General features: G+C 47.3%; 1 protein-coding gene and 1 pseudogene across 1 annotated transcript in view; one reads left to right on the top strand and one right to left on the bottom strand.

Moving 5' to 3' along the window:
• Positions 1–641: 641 nt before the first annotated feature.
• The window catches only part of CLASP1 (cytoplasmic linker associated protein 1), a 260,166-nt gene continuing 246,730 nt past the window's right edge, over positions 642–14,077 (bottom strand). The window contains exons 38-39 of the mRNA XM_088021764.1: positions 12,580–12,696; positions 642–3,771 (exon numbers count right to left, since the gene is read on the bottom strand). Of these exons, the coding sequence (XP_087877890.1) occupies positions 3,685–3,771; positions 12,580–12,696 (204 nt within the window). The 3' untranslated portion in view covers positions 642–3,684. The remainder of the gene's footprint in view (positions 3,772–12,579; positions 12,697–14,077) is intronic.
• LOC148164727 (ubiquitin-ribosomal protein eL40 fusion protein pseudogene) lies at positions 8,438–9,031 on the top strand (annotated as a pseudogene).

A 14,077-nucleotide genomic window follows, 5' to 3' on the forward strand; every position in this document is an offset into this window, starting at 1 on the left:
CACCTTAAAAATGGAACTGCCAGCCAGAAGAGTGGCGACTTGCCTGGGGAGGGTGGGAGCTGGGATTTGGGCCCAGGCATTTGTGATCCTACCACCCCGCTGTCACAGGTCAAACGGGGGAAGGAGGTGGTGGGCCACAGGGAAAGGGGGCTGAGTCATGGGGTGGTGGTACTTGAGGTACATCACAGTAAACAATGGAAAACTCACCATCTTTTTTTTAGTAAAAGGCTTCAAAAAAGTGGATTGGTGCCCTTGGTGTCCTGCACGCGTTCCTCCTAAGTCCATGCTCCGGTCAGCTGCCAGGCGGCCCCCTCCCTCCAAGTCCTTCCCCGAGGTCTAGCCTGCTCCCAGCAGCAGCTCCTGAGCTGAGTTCCTGGAAGCTAACCTCCTCTCTGCTCAAGAGAGCCCACCTGGGTCTTTACGCCCAACCCTTCCACTCCACACTGCAAGGTGGCAGCTCCCGAAAGCACTCAGGGCAGGTGGGACACTCCCCCTAGAGAGTGACGTGTTGACATCGAGAAAACTCCCTTGATGGAGCCCCCTCAGATTCTTTACAAACATGTCACCTTCTGGGGTTGGGGAGACGGGATAAGCTATCTACAGGATCCAGGGAGGAAAAAGACTGCTCCAGGGCAAGAAACTGAATTAAGTTTCATTTATTCTAGGGCAAACTCAAAAGGGTTTTTTTTTTTTGTTTTTTTTTTTAGCAAATCCTAGCACATTATTAACAAAAAAAATCTGTACATTTGCCATGATACACTTGAAAGTGAAACAAATAAGATATAAATACAGATATGGATGTAACATGAAAAGCCCCCAAAAAACAAAAACAAAACCCAAAAAACCCAACCTGGGGGTGTGGGGACCATGCGTGTGAACACAGTGCCGACAAAACTATTTTGGTGGCTGATAGTTTTCAGAGCGTTTTTTTTTTTCCATTTCCAAACATCATTGTTAGCAAAGTCCTGGTGGGATTCTACAAAGTTCTTACTTGCTGTTAACGTGTAGTATTAGGCTTGATAAATAAAGGGCGGCAGGGAAAGAAAAAGACGGAGGAGACCAGGATCGGCTGCATCACCTGCACAGGGGAGGAGAAGCCGGGGGGAGCCACAGAGAGGCAGTCCCGGGCTGTCCGCAGCGCCGCCCAGCGAAGCACACACAGTGTACTTGAAGGAAGCTGCATGCCCACCTCGGCCTCAGCCTGCCCGCCGCACCGTGGCAAGTAGGAGCCAGGAGGGAAGCCAGTCCCAGCGAGAGGGAGGCTCAGGTGGGTGGGTTCGTCAGGGTCCTGGACGGTCAGGTGAACAGGGGAGGCAAACAGAGTTTCGCAGTTTTGGGTGCTTTGCTCTTTGTGGTGTTTGGGCCGAACGGGAGGCCTGCAGGGGGGCGGCGGCTGTCCGGGGTTCGGGGGTCGGCGGCAGGCGCAGCTCCCTCCCCATGAGGTGGTGGCGGCATGCGAGTCACCCCGGCGCGAGGGCAGGGCTTTGACTGAGGCCAAGAGACCTGTACGTGATTGTAGCTCTCTCTAGGTCAGGAGACTGAAGGCTGGGGAAGTGACATTCAAGGCTAGCCCTTTGGGAGTACTGTGAGGACAACTCGGCAATGTTCAAGATTCTTCCCAACTGCAGGCGCAGGGCCTGGGGGACCAGGGAGTCAGAGAGTTCAAGGAGGAAGGTGTTTCCAAACGCATCAGGCGTAACAGAACTCATAACCTAGCCAGAATGCACGTTTCTACAACAGAGGAGTAATCAAAAGGTGCCCTGACTCACTTGTCGAGTGTAAAAAGGAAATCCCATTAGTGAAATATAACAAACGGTATTTATCAGTGAAAGTAAGGCCTGGTCCTGCTATGTTCTGAGCCAAAAATAAGTCAATATTCAACCACTTAAAATGCACCCCTGAAGTTCCTTCAACAGCAGCAGTGGGGTACTTCCCTCCATGTGCAAGATATCCCCTGCGTGCGCGCATGCGCGCGTGCGCACACACACGCACACACACGCGCGCACTCTCTCTCTCTCTCTCAGTGAAGGCACCCTGGCTTCACTGTTCCTGGACCTTCATTTTCAGTGCCTAGTTCCAAATAAAGTATCTAAAATAAATTCCGAATGAAACTGAGTTTATGTGTGCTACAGTGTTGCAACTTCCAACACAAAGCCAGGGCCAGAGCAAGGGGGTCTGTGGACGTCCGTGGTGACCCCACACAGTCTCTGTTCTCAGGGCTGCAGGCTGCAGGGGATTCTGCATCGGAACAGCGAACATCTCATTAAAAAAAATACCACCAGAGTCGGCATTTTCCAGAAGGAAAAACCAGTTCCATTTAGACACAGGATAGAAAAGCCTTTGTGAAGACATCAAGGACTTCCATGTGGCTTTAAGAATTTTACTCAAAATGTATTTAACCAGATTCCAAATCTAGAGTTCATTTTACTGGAGTAATCAAACCCTTAAGAAATTTGTAAGGGTAGTTTCTCTGATCATTTCTCATTGGAGAAAAGGAAACAGACTTTGAAACTGGGTTTCAAATCCTGTTTTTCTGCAATTTGCTAGCCGCCAAATTACTTTTTCCTTAAACAAGGACTATTTCAACAGATGAGCAAGAAAGTACTTTTGTCCATAAAATTAAAAAAAAAAAAAATTCTGATACTTGGCCTCTCTGGACTTTTCTTCGATCTTACTCCTGTATTAAACCGAGAAGTCAAAACTGGGATGCCATTTACCAGACTGACGGAGAACACTCTAGAACTGAGGAGCTGAGGCAGAGGCTGTGGGGGAGGCAAAGAGAGGGCGCTAAATCTAAAAATCTGCACCACCAAGCACCAGGGTCAAGGTGGAGCCCTGTTAACATAGTGTTTCCCCAAGAGCTGAGGAGTGGAACACTCACTCACACACACGCACCTTCTTTTGTACCCTCCAGGCTTCATGAAATGCCACGTTAGGCACCCATGAATGGCTGCTACAGATTTACCTTGATTTTTGTGTTTGGATTTAAACAGAAGAAAGAATTCTTTCGACTGGAAGCTCCAGGCGGGGACAGCATGAGTAGAGTGTCCAGAGGGGCGGGGAGCCCATCCTGGAAGGAGGCTGCAGGGGGGCCCCTGGGCCTCCAGGCTAGATCCTGTACAAGCAAAATTCCACGTGGTTGTTACAAGACCGTCTTCAGGCTTTTCTCTGTTTCTTGCCGAGACTCGACTCACATTCTTAGTAGGTCTCACAATACAACTGAAAGATGTATGACCCTTTCCTGGGGTCACAGGCCGTATCCAGAAGGAAGTAAGCGAAGTGAGAGAGAAGCACAAATTAACATACCCTCCTCAAATGTTAGTAACTAAGAGAAAATGCTACTTTCTACCAAGTATTGGCCAGAGAGCTCCAATTTTTTGAAAGTGCACCCCACACACATGGTTTTATGATCTCAGCAGGCTGTACAAGATGCATTTAAGTATGGCTCTTTTCTTATTCCATTTGTTTCATATGAGGACTGCAATACAGGCCTTGCTTCCTTTACATTCAATACCAGTAAGATTCTACACAAAAGCTGGAAGGGACCAAAATACTGATTGTAATAAATATTTGCGGGCCTCCTTGTACTGATTGGGCAGCTGATGAGGGGGAGGGTGGGGGAAGGTCTCGGAGAGGCACCACCGACTGCTTCTAGGGCTACACGAAGAGACTCTGGCGCTGCCATTAGCTGTGTGTGGACACGTCGGATGAGGAGCTGCTGTTACTGTTCGTGGTCTGGGCCCTCTTTATATATAAGTTTAGTAGCTTCATCTGCAAAGAGAAGACACAAACGCATTAGCAGGAGGAAAGCAATCCGAGAGCAGACAACGAAAACCCAGGCAACAGTAAGAAAACAGCACATTCTGGGCGCCTGGGTGGCTCAGTCGGTTGCCTGCCTTTGGCCCGGGTCATGATCCCAGGGTCCTGGGATCGAGTCCCACGTCGGGCTCCCTGCTCAGTGGGGAGTCTGCTCCCCCCTCTGCCTCTGCCCCCGCTCATGCTCATGCTCTCAAAAATAAATATCTTAAAAAAAAAAAAAGGAAGAAAACAGCATGTTCCTTAGTTGAGAAATTCATCATATGAACATTTACTAAGGGCCTACTACTCAGGCAGCACACATGTGCCCCGGGGCGAGGGTCACAGCGGTGGGAGGAAGTCAGGGTCTAGAGGAGAGGGAGCTGCAATGGTTCTCCGGAACAGAATGAAAAGTGTTACTGTAACCAGGTAGGCCACAAGGGTGCTGGGGAAGCAGGTATGTGAAGAGCAGAGGCACACATTCCAGGGGCGACTGCAGCCAACGGCTGCATGCAGCTGGTGCGGCAAGCGGGGTGCGGGCCCATGCTCCACAGGGACGGCTAGGCTAAACAAGGCTGATCACATTAAGAACAAAAAGAAACAAGTATTTGTGGAAACAGGATGCCCATAAACGTCCACATAACACACAACTTATAAGACTGAGGAAATTATGAACTATTTCCCATCCACTGCTCTTTACCTGCCTTGCTCTAAAGAGGCCATGCGGCTGGTTTCCAGGGGGACCCAGGAAGAGAGGCTCAGCGTGTGGTGCACGAGAAAGCAGCCCCCCCCAAAAAAAAAACAAGCAGGAACTGGAACAGCCACTGTACAGAGCTCCTAGGAGAAACTAAGTCTCCCTGACACATCACACCAAGGTAGATGTAGAGAATGAAGCGAACAGCTGTGTCGTGTGTTTTTCCACAAAGGGAGTCAGCAGTAGGCAGTCTGAGGTTTGCTGCCTTTATTCCACAGTCCAGCCCTGGGATCTCCACGCACCGGCACCTGTAGCGCTGCCTTAGCCGTTTTAACTGAGCAGAGTACAACACAGGTTGCTTTTCCTTCCCCACCCTTTCAAGTTTTAAACCTTTAATTTTATTTAAAGATTTCATTTATTTATTTGAGAAAGAGAGACAGACAATGTGCAGAGTGGGGCAGAGGGAGAGGGAGAATCTCAAGCAGACTCCCTGATGAGTGCAGAGCGGACGTGGGGCTCAATCCTGTGACCCTGAGATCATGACCTGAGCTGAAGCCAAAAGTTGGACCCTCAACCGACTGAGCCATCCAGGCGCCCCATGAGGGTAGTACCATCATTTTACCTGAGGACTCTCATGTTCTCAGGTTCAGAGTGATACATCCAGGGCTGACCAGGTTCAAGGGAAATCCCATTTATCAGACAATGCGACAGCTTGTGCCTCAACAGATCCAGCACAGTCCTAAAACCAACTCCACCATTAACTAGTTGTGTGACTTCAGGCAAAACATTTTCTGAACCTCAACTTCCCCTCCTGCAAAATGAAGAAAAATGAGAACACTTCCGTGTGCCTCCAGTAGCTCCTTACTCAGCAAACATGTCCTCCGAACACCCCTCCCCTATTCCTGCGCGAGCTGTCCTGTCTCCTCCTGCAGCTCAGCCCCGTGCTGCCAAGCCCCCCAGTTCAGTCCTGTCTCCTCCAGGAGGCCTCCACCTTTCCTCCTGCTCCAGGGGGCCCGCAACCCAGTCACTGGGTCAGCTCGGCTGGTCCCTCCTGGGGGACTGTGCAGGCTTGCGTCAGTCCTGTCCTGCCCCGGGGCAGAACAGGGTTTTGCTTTTCCCACATGCCTTAGGGGTACAGTGAAGAGGGCGGCTTCCTAACCCGTACTTGTTGAACCAAAGAGTTGTTAAAGAAAAAAAAAATGTTCCAGAAGACAGGACAGTTCTATTTCTGTGAAAGGCTGGTTAAAAAAGAGTTGCTAAACACTGTTGTACTTATTTACAATCAAAACCCCTGAAATAGATGAATGGATAAAGAAGATGTGGTATACATATATATACACGATGGAATATTTCCCAGCCATCAAAAAAAAAAAAAAAAATGAAATCTGGCCATTTGCAGCGACGTGGATGGAACTAAAGGGTATTATGCTGAGTGAAATAAGTCAATCACAGAAAGACAAGTATCATATGATCTCACTGACATGTGGAATTTAAGAAACAAAACAGGATCATAGGGGAAGGGAGGGGAAAAATGAAACAAGACAAAACCAGAGAGGGAGACAAACCATAAGAGACTCTTAATCACAGGAAACAAACTGAGGGCTGCTGGAGGGGAGCAGGGTAGAGGAATGGGGTAACTGGGTGATGGGCATTAAGGAGGGCACGTGATGTAATGAGCCCTGGGTGTTATATGCAACTATGAATCACTGACCTCTACCTCTGAAACTAATAATATATGTTAATTAACTGAAAAAACAAAAACAAAAACAACACGGAAGTATCCACTAGCAACGTCCAGAACATAAGTGCAAGCCCAAGGAAAAGATGGTAAGAGAGTTAATGATGTGTACATGTTCAGTTCACGAGGAGCTTTTACGGATTCCCATATTTGAGCCACACAAAGATCCTCTGAGGGAGGCAGCACAGGTTCTCCTATTTTACAAATGAAAAGGCTAGAGTTCACTTGCTCCGTAAGCTGGCAGAAATTCAAATTATAGACTGTTACAATGTTAGGATGTCAGATGTAATCCCCACAGCAACCACTAAGAAAACAGCTACAGAATATACACAGACAGAAATGAGAAGGGAACAGAAACGTTTCAGTACACAAAGCAAACACAAAAGGCAGTAATGCAGAAAAATGAGGGATAAAAACAGCTCTACAGCATATAGAAAACATATGCCCAAATGACAAAGGTCTCTCCTCCCCAGTAGTTACTTCCAGTGGAGATGGTGAGACTCCCCAGTCAAAAGACAGAGATCGGCAGGATGGGTGAGGAAAACATGGTCCCACTCTATGCTGTCTACAAAAGACTCACTTTAGGGAAGACACAACGAGGTTGAAAGCGAAAGTCTGGAAAAAGGCACCCCATGCGAACCGTAATCGACTGTGCAGGGGTGGCTGTGCTAATGATATTGGGCAAAATAGACTTTAAATCAAAAAAGTTTATAAGGGACCAAGAAAGTCCTTATATATTCATAACAGGTCAATACAACAAGACGACAGACCATTAAGTATATAGTAACATGCCAGCAGAATATAAGAAGAAAACGCTGACAGAATTGGAGAAGAGTTGGAAACTTCAAGACTCCGTTTTTGTTTTTTTTTTAAAGATTTTATTTATTTATTTGGCAGAGAGAGACAGCAAGAGAGGGAACACAAGCAGGGGGAGTGGGAGAGGGAGAAGCAGGCTTCCCGTGGAGCAGGGAGCCCAATGTGGGGCTCGATCCCAGGACCCTGGGATCACGACCTGAGCCGAAGGCAGACGCTTAATGACTGGGGCACCCAGGTGCCCCAACACTCTGTTCTTAATAATGGAGAGAGCAACCAAAAAGAAGACAAGGAAATCAAAGACTTGCACACCACAACGAACCAACTAGATCTAACAGACACACCCAGAACACCCTACCCAACAACAGAATACACATTCTTCTCAAGAGCACACAGTCCATGCTCCAGAACAGGCTGTGTGTTAGGCCACAAATTAAGTCTCAATAGATTTACAAAGACAGATCCCATACAAAGTGTCTTCTCTGACCACAACTGGATGAAGTGAAAAGTGAGTAAAGGAAAGAAAACTGAAAAATTCACGAATTTGTGGAAACTGAACAACACACTGGTAAACAGCCAATGGGTCAAAGAAGAAATCACAAGAAAAATTAGAAGAGATCTTGAGACAAATGAAAATGAAAACACAACTTACCCAAACTTACAGGATGCAGCACACACAGCACAAAGAAGGAAATGTGTAGCCACAAATGCTTAGATTAAGACAGAAGGAAGAGCCCACAGCAATCACCTAACTTTACATCTTAAGGAAGCAGAAAGAGAATAAATTAAACCCAGAAGGAAGGAAATAATAAAGATCAGGACAGAGATAAAGGAAATAAAAAAACAACTGAGAAAATCAATGAAACCAAACGCTGGTTCTTGGAAAAGATAAACAAAATCAACACAACTTTAGCTCAGTTACCTAAGAAAAAAGAAGACTCAAATTACTAAAATCAGAAACGAATGTGGGACATTTCTACTAACTCTACAGAAATAAAAAAGATTAGCAGTGCCTGGGTGGCTCAGTCTGTTAAGCGTCTGCCTTCGGCTCAGGTCATGACCCCAGGTCCTGCGATCAAGTCCTGTGTTGGGCTCCCTGCTCAGCGGGGTGTCTGCTTCTCCCTCTACCTCTCCCCTCTGCTTGTTTTCTCTTTCTCTCTCTCAAATAAATAAAATCTTAAAAAAAAAGGAAATAAAAAAGATTATGAGAACACTATGAATAAACGTACACCAACCATTAGATAACCCAGATGAAACAGACACATTCCTAGAAACACCAAACCTAGCAAGACTGAATCACGAAGAAAGAAAAGGCGAACAGACCTATAATTAGTAAGAAGACTCAATCAGTAACCAAAAATCTCATAGGCGGCAGTGGCCTTGCGGCAGACACAGAGATGCAGATCTCTGTGAAGACCCTGACGGCAGGACCAACATTCTCGAGGTCGAGCCCAGCGACACCACTGAGAATGTTAAAGCTAAAATCCAGGACAAGGAGGGCATCCCACCCGACCAGCAGCATCTGAGTTTTACAGGCGAACAGCTGGAGGATGGCCACATTGTCTCAGACTACAATATCCAGAACGAGGCCACCCTGTACTTGGGAGGTTCACCTGCAGGGTGGCAGCATCGAGCCTTCCCTCTGCCAGCTAGCCCAGAAATACAACTGCGACTAGATGATCTGCTGCAAGTGTTCTGCTCGCCTGCACCCCTGCAGTCACCTGCCACAGGAGGTGCGCCACAAAAACAACCTGCCCCTCCACCAGCTCTTCTTTTGCCTGCAGGGCCACCTCCTGCCAGAGCCCCTAGGCCCTGGGGCCTCGATACAAGTTTTCCTCTCATTAACAGCAGTAAAACAGAAACAAAAACACAACAAAAAACCTCTTATAAAGAAAAACCCTAGACCAGATGGCTTCCCTAATAAATTTTACCAAACGTTTAGCAAACTAACACCAACGCTCTTCAAACTCTTCCATGAAATCGAAGATTAAGGAGCACTTCCAAACTCATGCTGTAAGGTCAGCATTGTCCTGATACCAAAGCCAGATGGGAGACAAGAACAGAAAACTATGAGTCAATATCTCTTATGAATACTGATATAAAAATCCTCAAGAAGACTAGCAAACTAAAATCAACAGCATTATTAAAAAGAGTATACACCATGGCCAAGTGGGATTTGTTCCTGAAATTCCTTGATAGCTCACCATATGAAAATCTAATCACTATAACACACATTAACAGAAGGGAAAAAAACCACAATTTCAATTGATGATGACAAAATTCAACACCCTTTGATAATAAAATTACTCAACAAACTAGGAATAGAAGGAAACTGCCTCAACATATCAAAATCTATATATGGGGGGCCTATGATGAACATTATGCTCAATGGTAAAAGACTGAAAGTGTTCTCGGAAGATCAAGGACAAGGCAAGGATGCTGATGTTCCCCACTTCTATTCAATTTGGTACTAGAAGTTCCAGCCAGAGCAATTAGACAAGAAAATAAAAGGCCTCCACAATGGAAAGTAAAATAGTCTCTATTCATAAATGATGAAAGATCTTATATGTGGAAAACCCTAATGATTCCCCCCAAAACACCCTAAGACTAATACATTTAGCAAAGTAGTAGGATATAAAATCGGCAGTTAATGGAGAGAGGGTAGTCTTTTCAACAAATGGTGCCGTGGAAACTGGATATCCACATACAAAGGAATGAGACTGGACCATCACCTACTGCCATACAAAAATTAATTCAAAATGGACCAGAGACCTGCATGTGTGAGTTAAATTATAAAACTCTTAGAAGAAAACACAGGGCAGAAGCTTCACAACACTGGATTTGTCACTGATTTCTCGGCTATGATACCAAGATCACTGGCAACAAAACAACAGATAAATTGGACTTCATGAAAATTAAAAAATTTTATGCATCAAAAGACAGGGATTAATATTCAAAATATACAGAAAACTTCTAACTAAAACTCAACAATTAAAAAACAACAAACTCCAATTCAAAATGGACAAAGGACTTCAGTAGATATTTCTCCAAAGAAGATACACCAAGCAGCCAACAGAACATATGGCCACCAGCCAGTGGGATGGCTACCATCAAAAAAAAAAAGAGAAAACAAATGCTGGTGAGTATGTGGAGAAACTGGAGCCCTTGGTGCTGTTCTTGGGACTGTCAAAGGGCACAGCCACCGTGGAAAAGTTATTATAGGATTCAGCAATTCCAGTCCTGCATAGATAACCCAAAAGAACTGAAAGTCAGGTCTCAAAGACGTATCTGTACACACTATCATAGCAGCACTACTCCCAACAGACACAAGGTGGAAAGAACAAGTGTCCATTACCAAAAAATGGATAAGCAAGCTGTTGCATGTACATATAATGGAATATTATTCAGCCTCAAAAGGGAAGGACATTCTGGCACATGCTACCACAAGGATGAACCTCAAAGACCGTTATTCTAAGTGAAATATGCCAGTTGCAAAAAGACAAATGATTCCACTTTTATGAGGCACCCGAGTAGGCAAATTCATAGAAACGAAAATAGAACAGTGATGGCCAGGGGCCGGGAAGAGGGAATAATGAGGAATTATTACTTAAGGGTACAGAGTACTGGTTCTACAAGATGAAAAAGATTCTGAAGGTGATGGTCACACAGCAATGGGAATGTCCTTACTACCGGTAAACCGTACACTCAAAAATGGTAAAGATAGCAAATTGTATGTTATGTGTATTCTGCCATAATTAAAAAAAAAAAAATCAGAAAAAGAAAAGAAAGCTTGTTCAAGGTCCTAGAGCTAGCTGAGAACTGGGAGACAGAGACCAGAGGGCAGGCTGTCTGACCCCAGAGACGGCGTTGCTGCCACAGTGACGGGGCACTCTCAAAATGCCCAACGCATTCCTTCTGCATTCTTGCGTCGGGCCTTTCTCTACGGAGAAACAGGAATTCCTTTTGTTTCTAGTCTAACAGACTTAGCACCATGTCTGTCAGCTACTGATTTTTGGTGATGGAGATGTATATCTGAGTCTACAAAGTTCATATTACCACATCAGAGTTACCACGTCGAACACCCGTAACAGGATGAATCGGACTACCAAAGCAGAATGGTGCGAGGGCCGGCCTTCCTAAGCCCTCTGAGTGGACTCAAGCTGTAACGGGCTCCAGACCCAAGGCCACCACTGAAAGGAGCCCCAGCAGGTCGGCCACCAGACAGGGATGAGAAAACACCTGTATCTTCTCAGTCCATTATTAGAGGGGTCACATGAGACGATGGGACAGTTGCTTTACTGAGGAAAATGAAAATTGCCAGACAAAACCGGGGTCTAATACAATTTGGGGATGAATTTTAAAAGCTGAATTCCCTTTGTAAATGCTGTCTTCTAGCCCTCACCGCTGGTGAATCTTGGCTCAGTATTTTTCAGGTCTTGGCTAGGGCAGGGATCAGTGAGGAGCCTTTTTGTAGGAGGAAGTGGAAAATGGAATCAGGCGAAGTAGCCCCCAAATCATTTATCCACAGCCGCCTCACTCACACCTTCCGACCCAGTGGCTTATTTTTGTCTGCAAGGAGAGTCAAGTGTCTCCTCCTGGATTGGCGGTTCTCAAGCAGGGGTGATTTTGCCCCCCAGGGGTGATCTGGCCATGTGCAGACTTGATGCGGATGACTGCGTCTGATGGTGGGGGTGCTACTGGAGTCTACAGACGGCAGTCAGGGGCGCTGCCGATCTTCCTATGATGCCCAGGACAAGCCCTGACAACAAAGTGGCCCGAAGTGTCAGTGGTGCTGAAGGGCAAGTCCTGTTTGGACAGAGGCAGGCAAGTGCCAGAACTCTCAGGGAGCGAGGCTCACCAGCTGTGTCAGAGGAACTGCTCTATTTGGAAAGAAACGGGGCACTACTTGTTGATTCCTTCCTTCATAAGGAGCACGCCAGGCACCTCTAGCTTCACGGTTTTTAATCCAGAATGCCGCCAGGGTGTTTTAACTCCATGTTGATGCATGTCCCCCACGGGCAGTCCCTGGAGTAGCCTCGCCACCAGGCAGGAGGCCTGCAAGGCCCAGGAGTTCAAGCTGGCGCTCCCCCCTCCGCCTCTCCTGCCAAAGCTCGGGGCATCCACCTGCTCTCACCTGGCAGGCTCTTCAGATTTTAAGTTTATTTTTAAACCAATAAGCACTCTCAGCTGCAATGAGCCAATGGGCCTTTTGTTCCACATCTGGCCCCTGATTCTAGAAAACTCTGAAAGGAATGTGAGGGGCAGCATAGGGAGGGAAAAGCTGAGCTCTGTGTGCCCTTGGGCAGTTAAATGTGGGATAACTGTCCTTGTCCCCCAGGGATATTGTCATGAACGAATGCATTAACACACGCAAAGTGCAGCCAACAGCATCTGGGACCCAGGACTCAGCAAGCACCAGGCGAGAGCCTGCTCTCATGACTGCTGATGCCCACGAGGGACTCCGGCTGTCTGGAGGCCAGAGCTGCAGCCAAGCAGACCTGTGACGGCCGGCGGAGCCCAGGTGTAACACTATACATACCTTGCTCCCCGTGAGCTGTGCGAGGTGAGGTTTCAGCTCTTCTCCAATTACGGAATAAATTGCCACTAAGCAAAACACGCTGGCCTTACGCACGCTGCTTTCAGTGTTGTCATAACCCTACAAAGTCAGAGGGACACAAAAAGGACATGAGATCAAAGGTCTGCTTCAGAGTCGATGTCTCATCCACATTTCCACAAATGCCCTCACAGTTCACCCGTGGCCTTGTTGCCAACAACCATGGTGCACCTGAGGTCTGCCACGGAGCCCAGAGAGGCCAAAACTTCAAGGTGTTGAGAATGAGCTGGTGCTGGGGGACTGGAAGCGGGAGGCTGGCCCGCCTGTGCACGGGGTGCTGTTCTACCGGAGCGGTCACGGCAGCGCCACCCAACGCGCACGCGCCAGAGTGGGAGAACAATCAGCTTGCTTCTCTCACATTTCTCCCAATGGTAAAGCCAATCTTTTTTTTTTTTTTTTTTTTTTTGAAAAAAAGAGAGAGTGTGCGCAAACACGAGCAGGTGGTGCAGGGGAGCGGAGGGAGAGGGAGAAGCAGGCTCCCTGCCCAGCAGGGAAGCCCTGACCAAGGGGCTTGTTCCCAGGACCCTGGGATCATGACCCGAGCCGAAGGCAGGTGCTGAACTGACTGAGCCACCCAGGCGTCACCCAGGTAAAGCAAACCTTGTGTGAAAATGCCTTTTAAGAAATGAGAACTGCATCCCTCACTCTTGTGGGCAGAACCTCTGTGCCAGCCAAAAATGGCTGGGGAATGTCCAGACCCGCATCCTCTACAACTGGGCCTCAATCTACCCGTTGGCCTGGCCCCTGCCCCACACTCAAATGAGACTACCTGCTGCTCTCCAAGCAGCCCTGAGGATTTTTCTGTATTTAAACTCCAAGCCAAGTGTGTGGCAAGCAGAGTATTTATTAAATTGTGAAGCTGATTTATCTCTACCTTCCCTCTGAAATCTTGCTCTCCTTCCAGGGTCTGACTCTAAACTGGCTCCTAGGTGAGCCCTCCCCTCTCCACTACCCCAGGCCCGAAATCACCCCTCAACCTCTTATCTCGGAAACCTCCACTCATACCTACGGTAATGGCACATGGTGCCCCCATCTAGAGCCGCCTGCATGGCTGTACTGGGTCCCATGGCACGCTGAAACACCCTCGGGATCGTGCCGCAGCACCACAAAACATCTCTTCTCTTCCACACTCTAACACAATGCCTCACACTTAGAAGGCTTTCAAGAAGTGTTTGCTGGAGAGGAGAGCAAGGACCTGTATCTGATCCCTGGCCCGCCTTGCCCAGGGCTGGGGCCCACAGATGTGCAATAAGGGTTTGTTGAAGGAACGAACAACAAAAATGACCAAAATATATTTATAGTAAACAGAAAGCTCATTCTGGGAGCCACAGTTCTAATCTGCCAGGAGGATCTTCCTGCTACATTCAGGGGAGGCGTTAGAAAACAGAAGGCGTGGGGTGTCCAAGCCATTCAGCTGCACAGG

The sequence above is a fragment of the Eumetopias jubatus genome, unplaced genomic scaffold, assembly GCF_037043125.1.
Source record: "Eumetopias jubatus isolate StellerSeaLion01/CBP00866 unplaced genomic scaffold, mEumJub1_p1.0 scaffold_3, whole genome shotgun sequence".
NCBI lineage: Eukaryota > Metazoa > Chordata > Mammalia > Carnivora > Otariidae > Eumetopias > Eumetopias jubatus.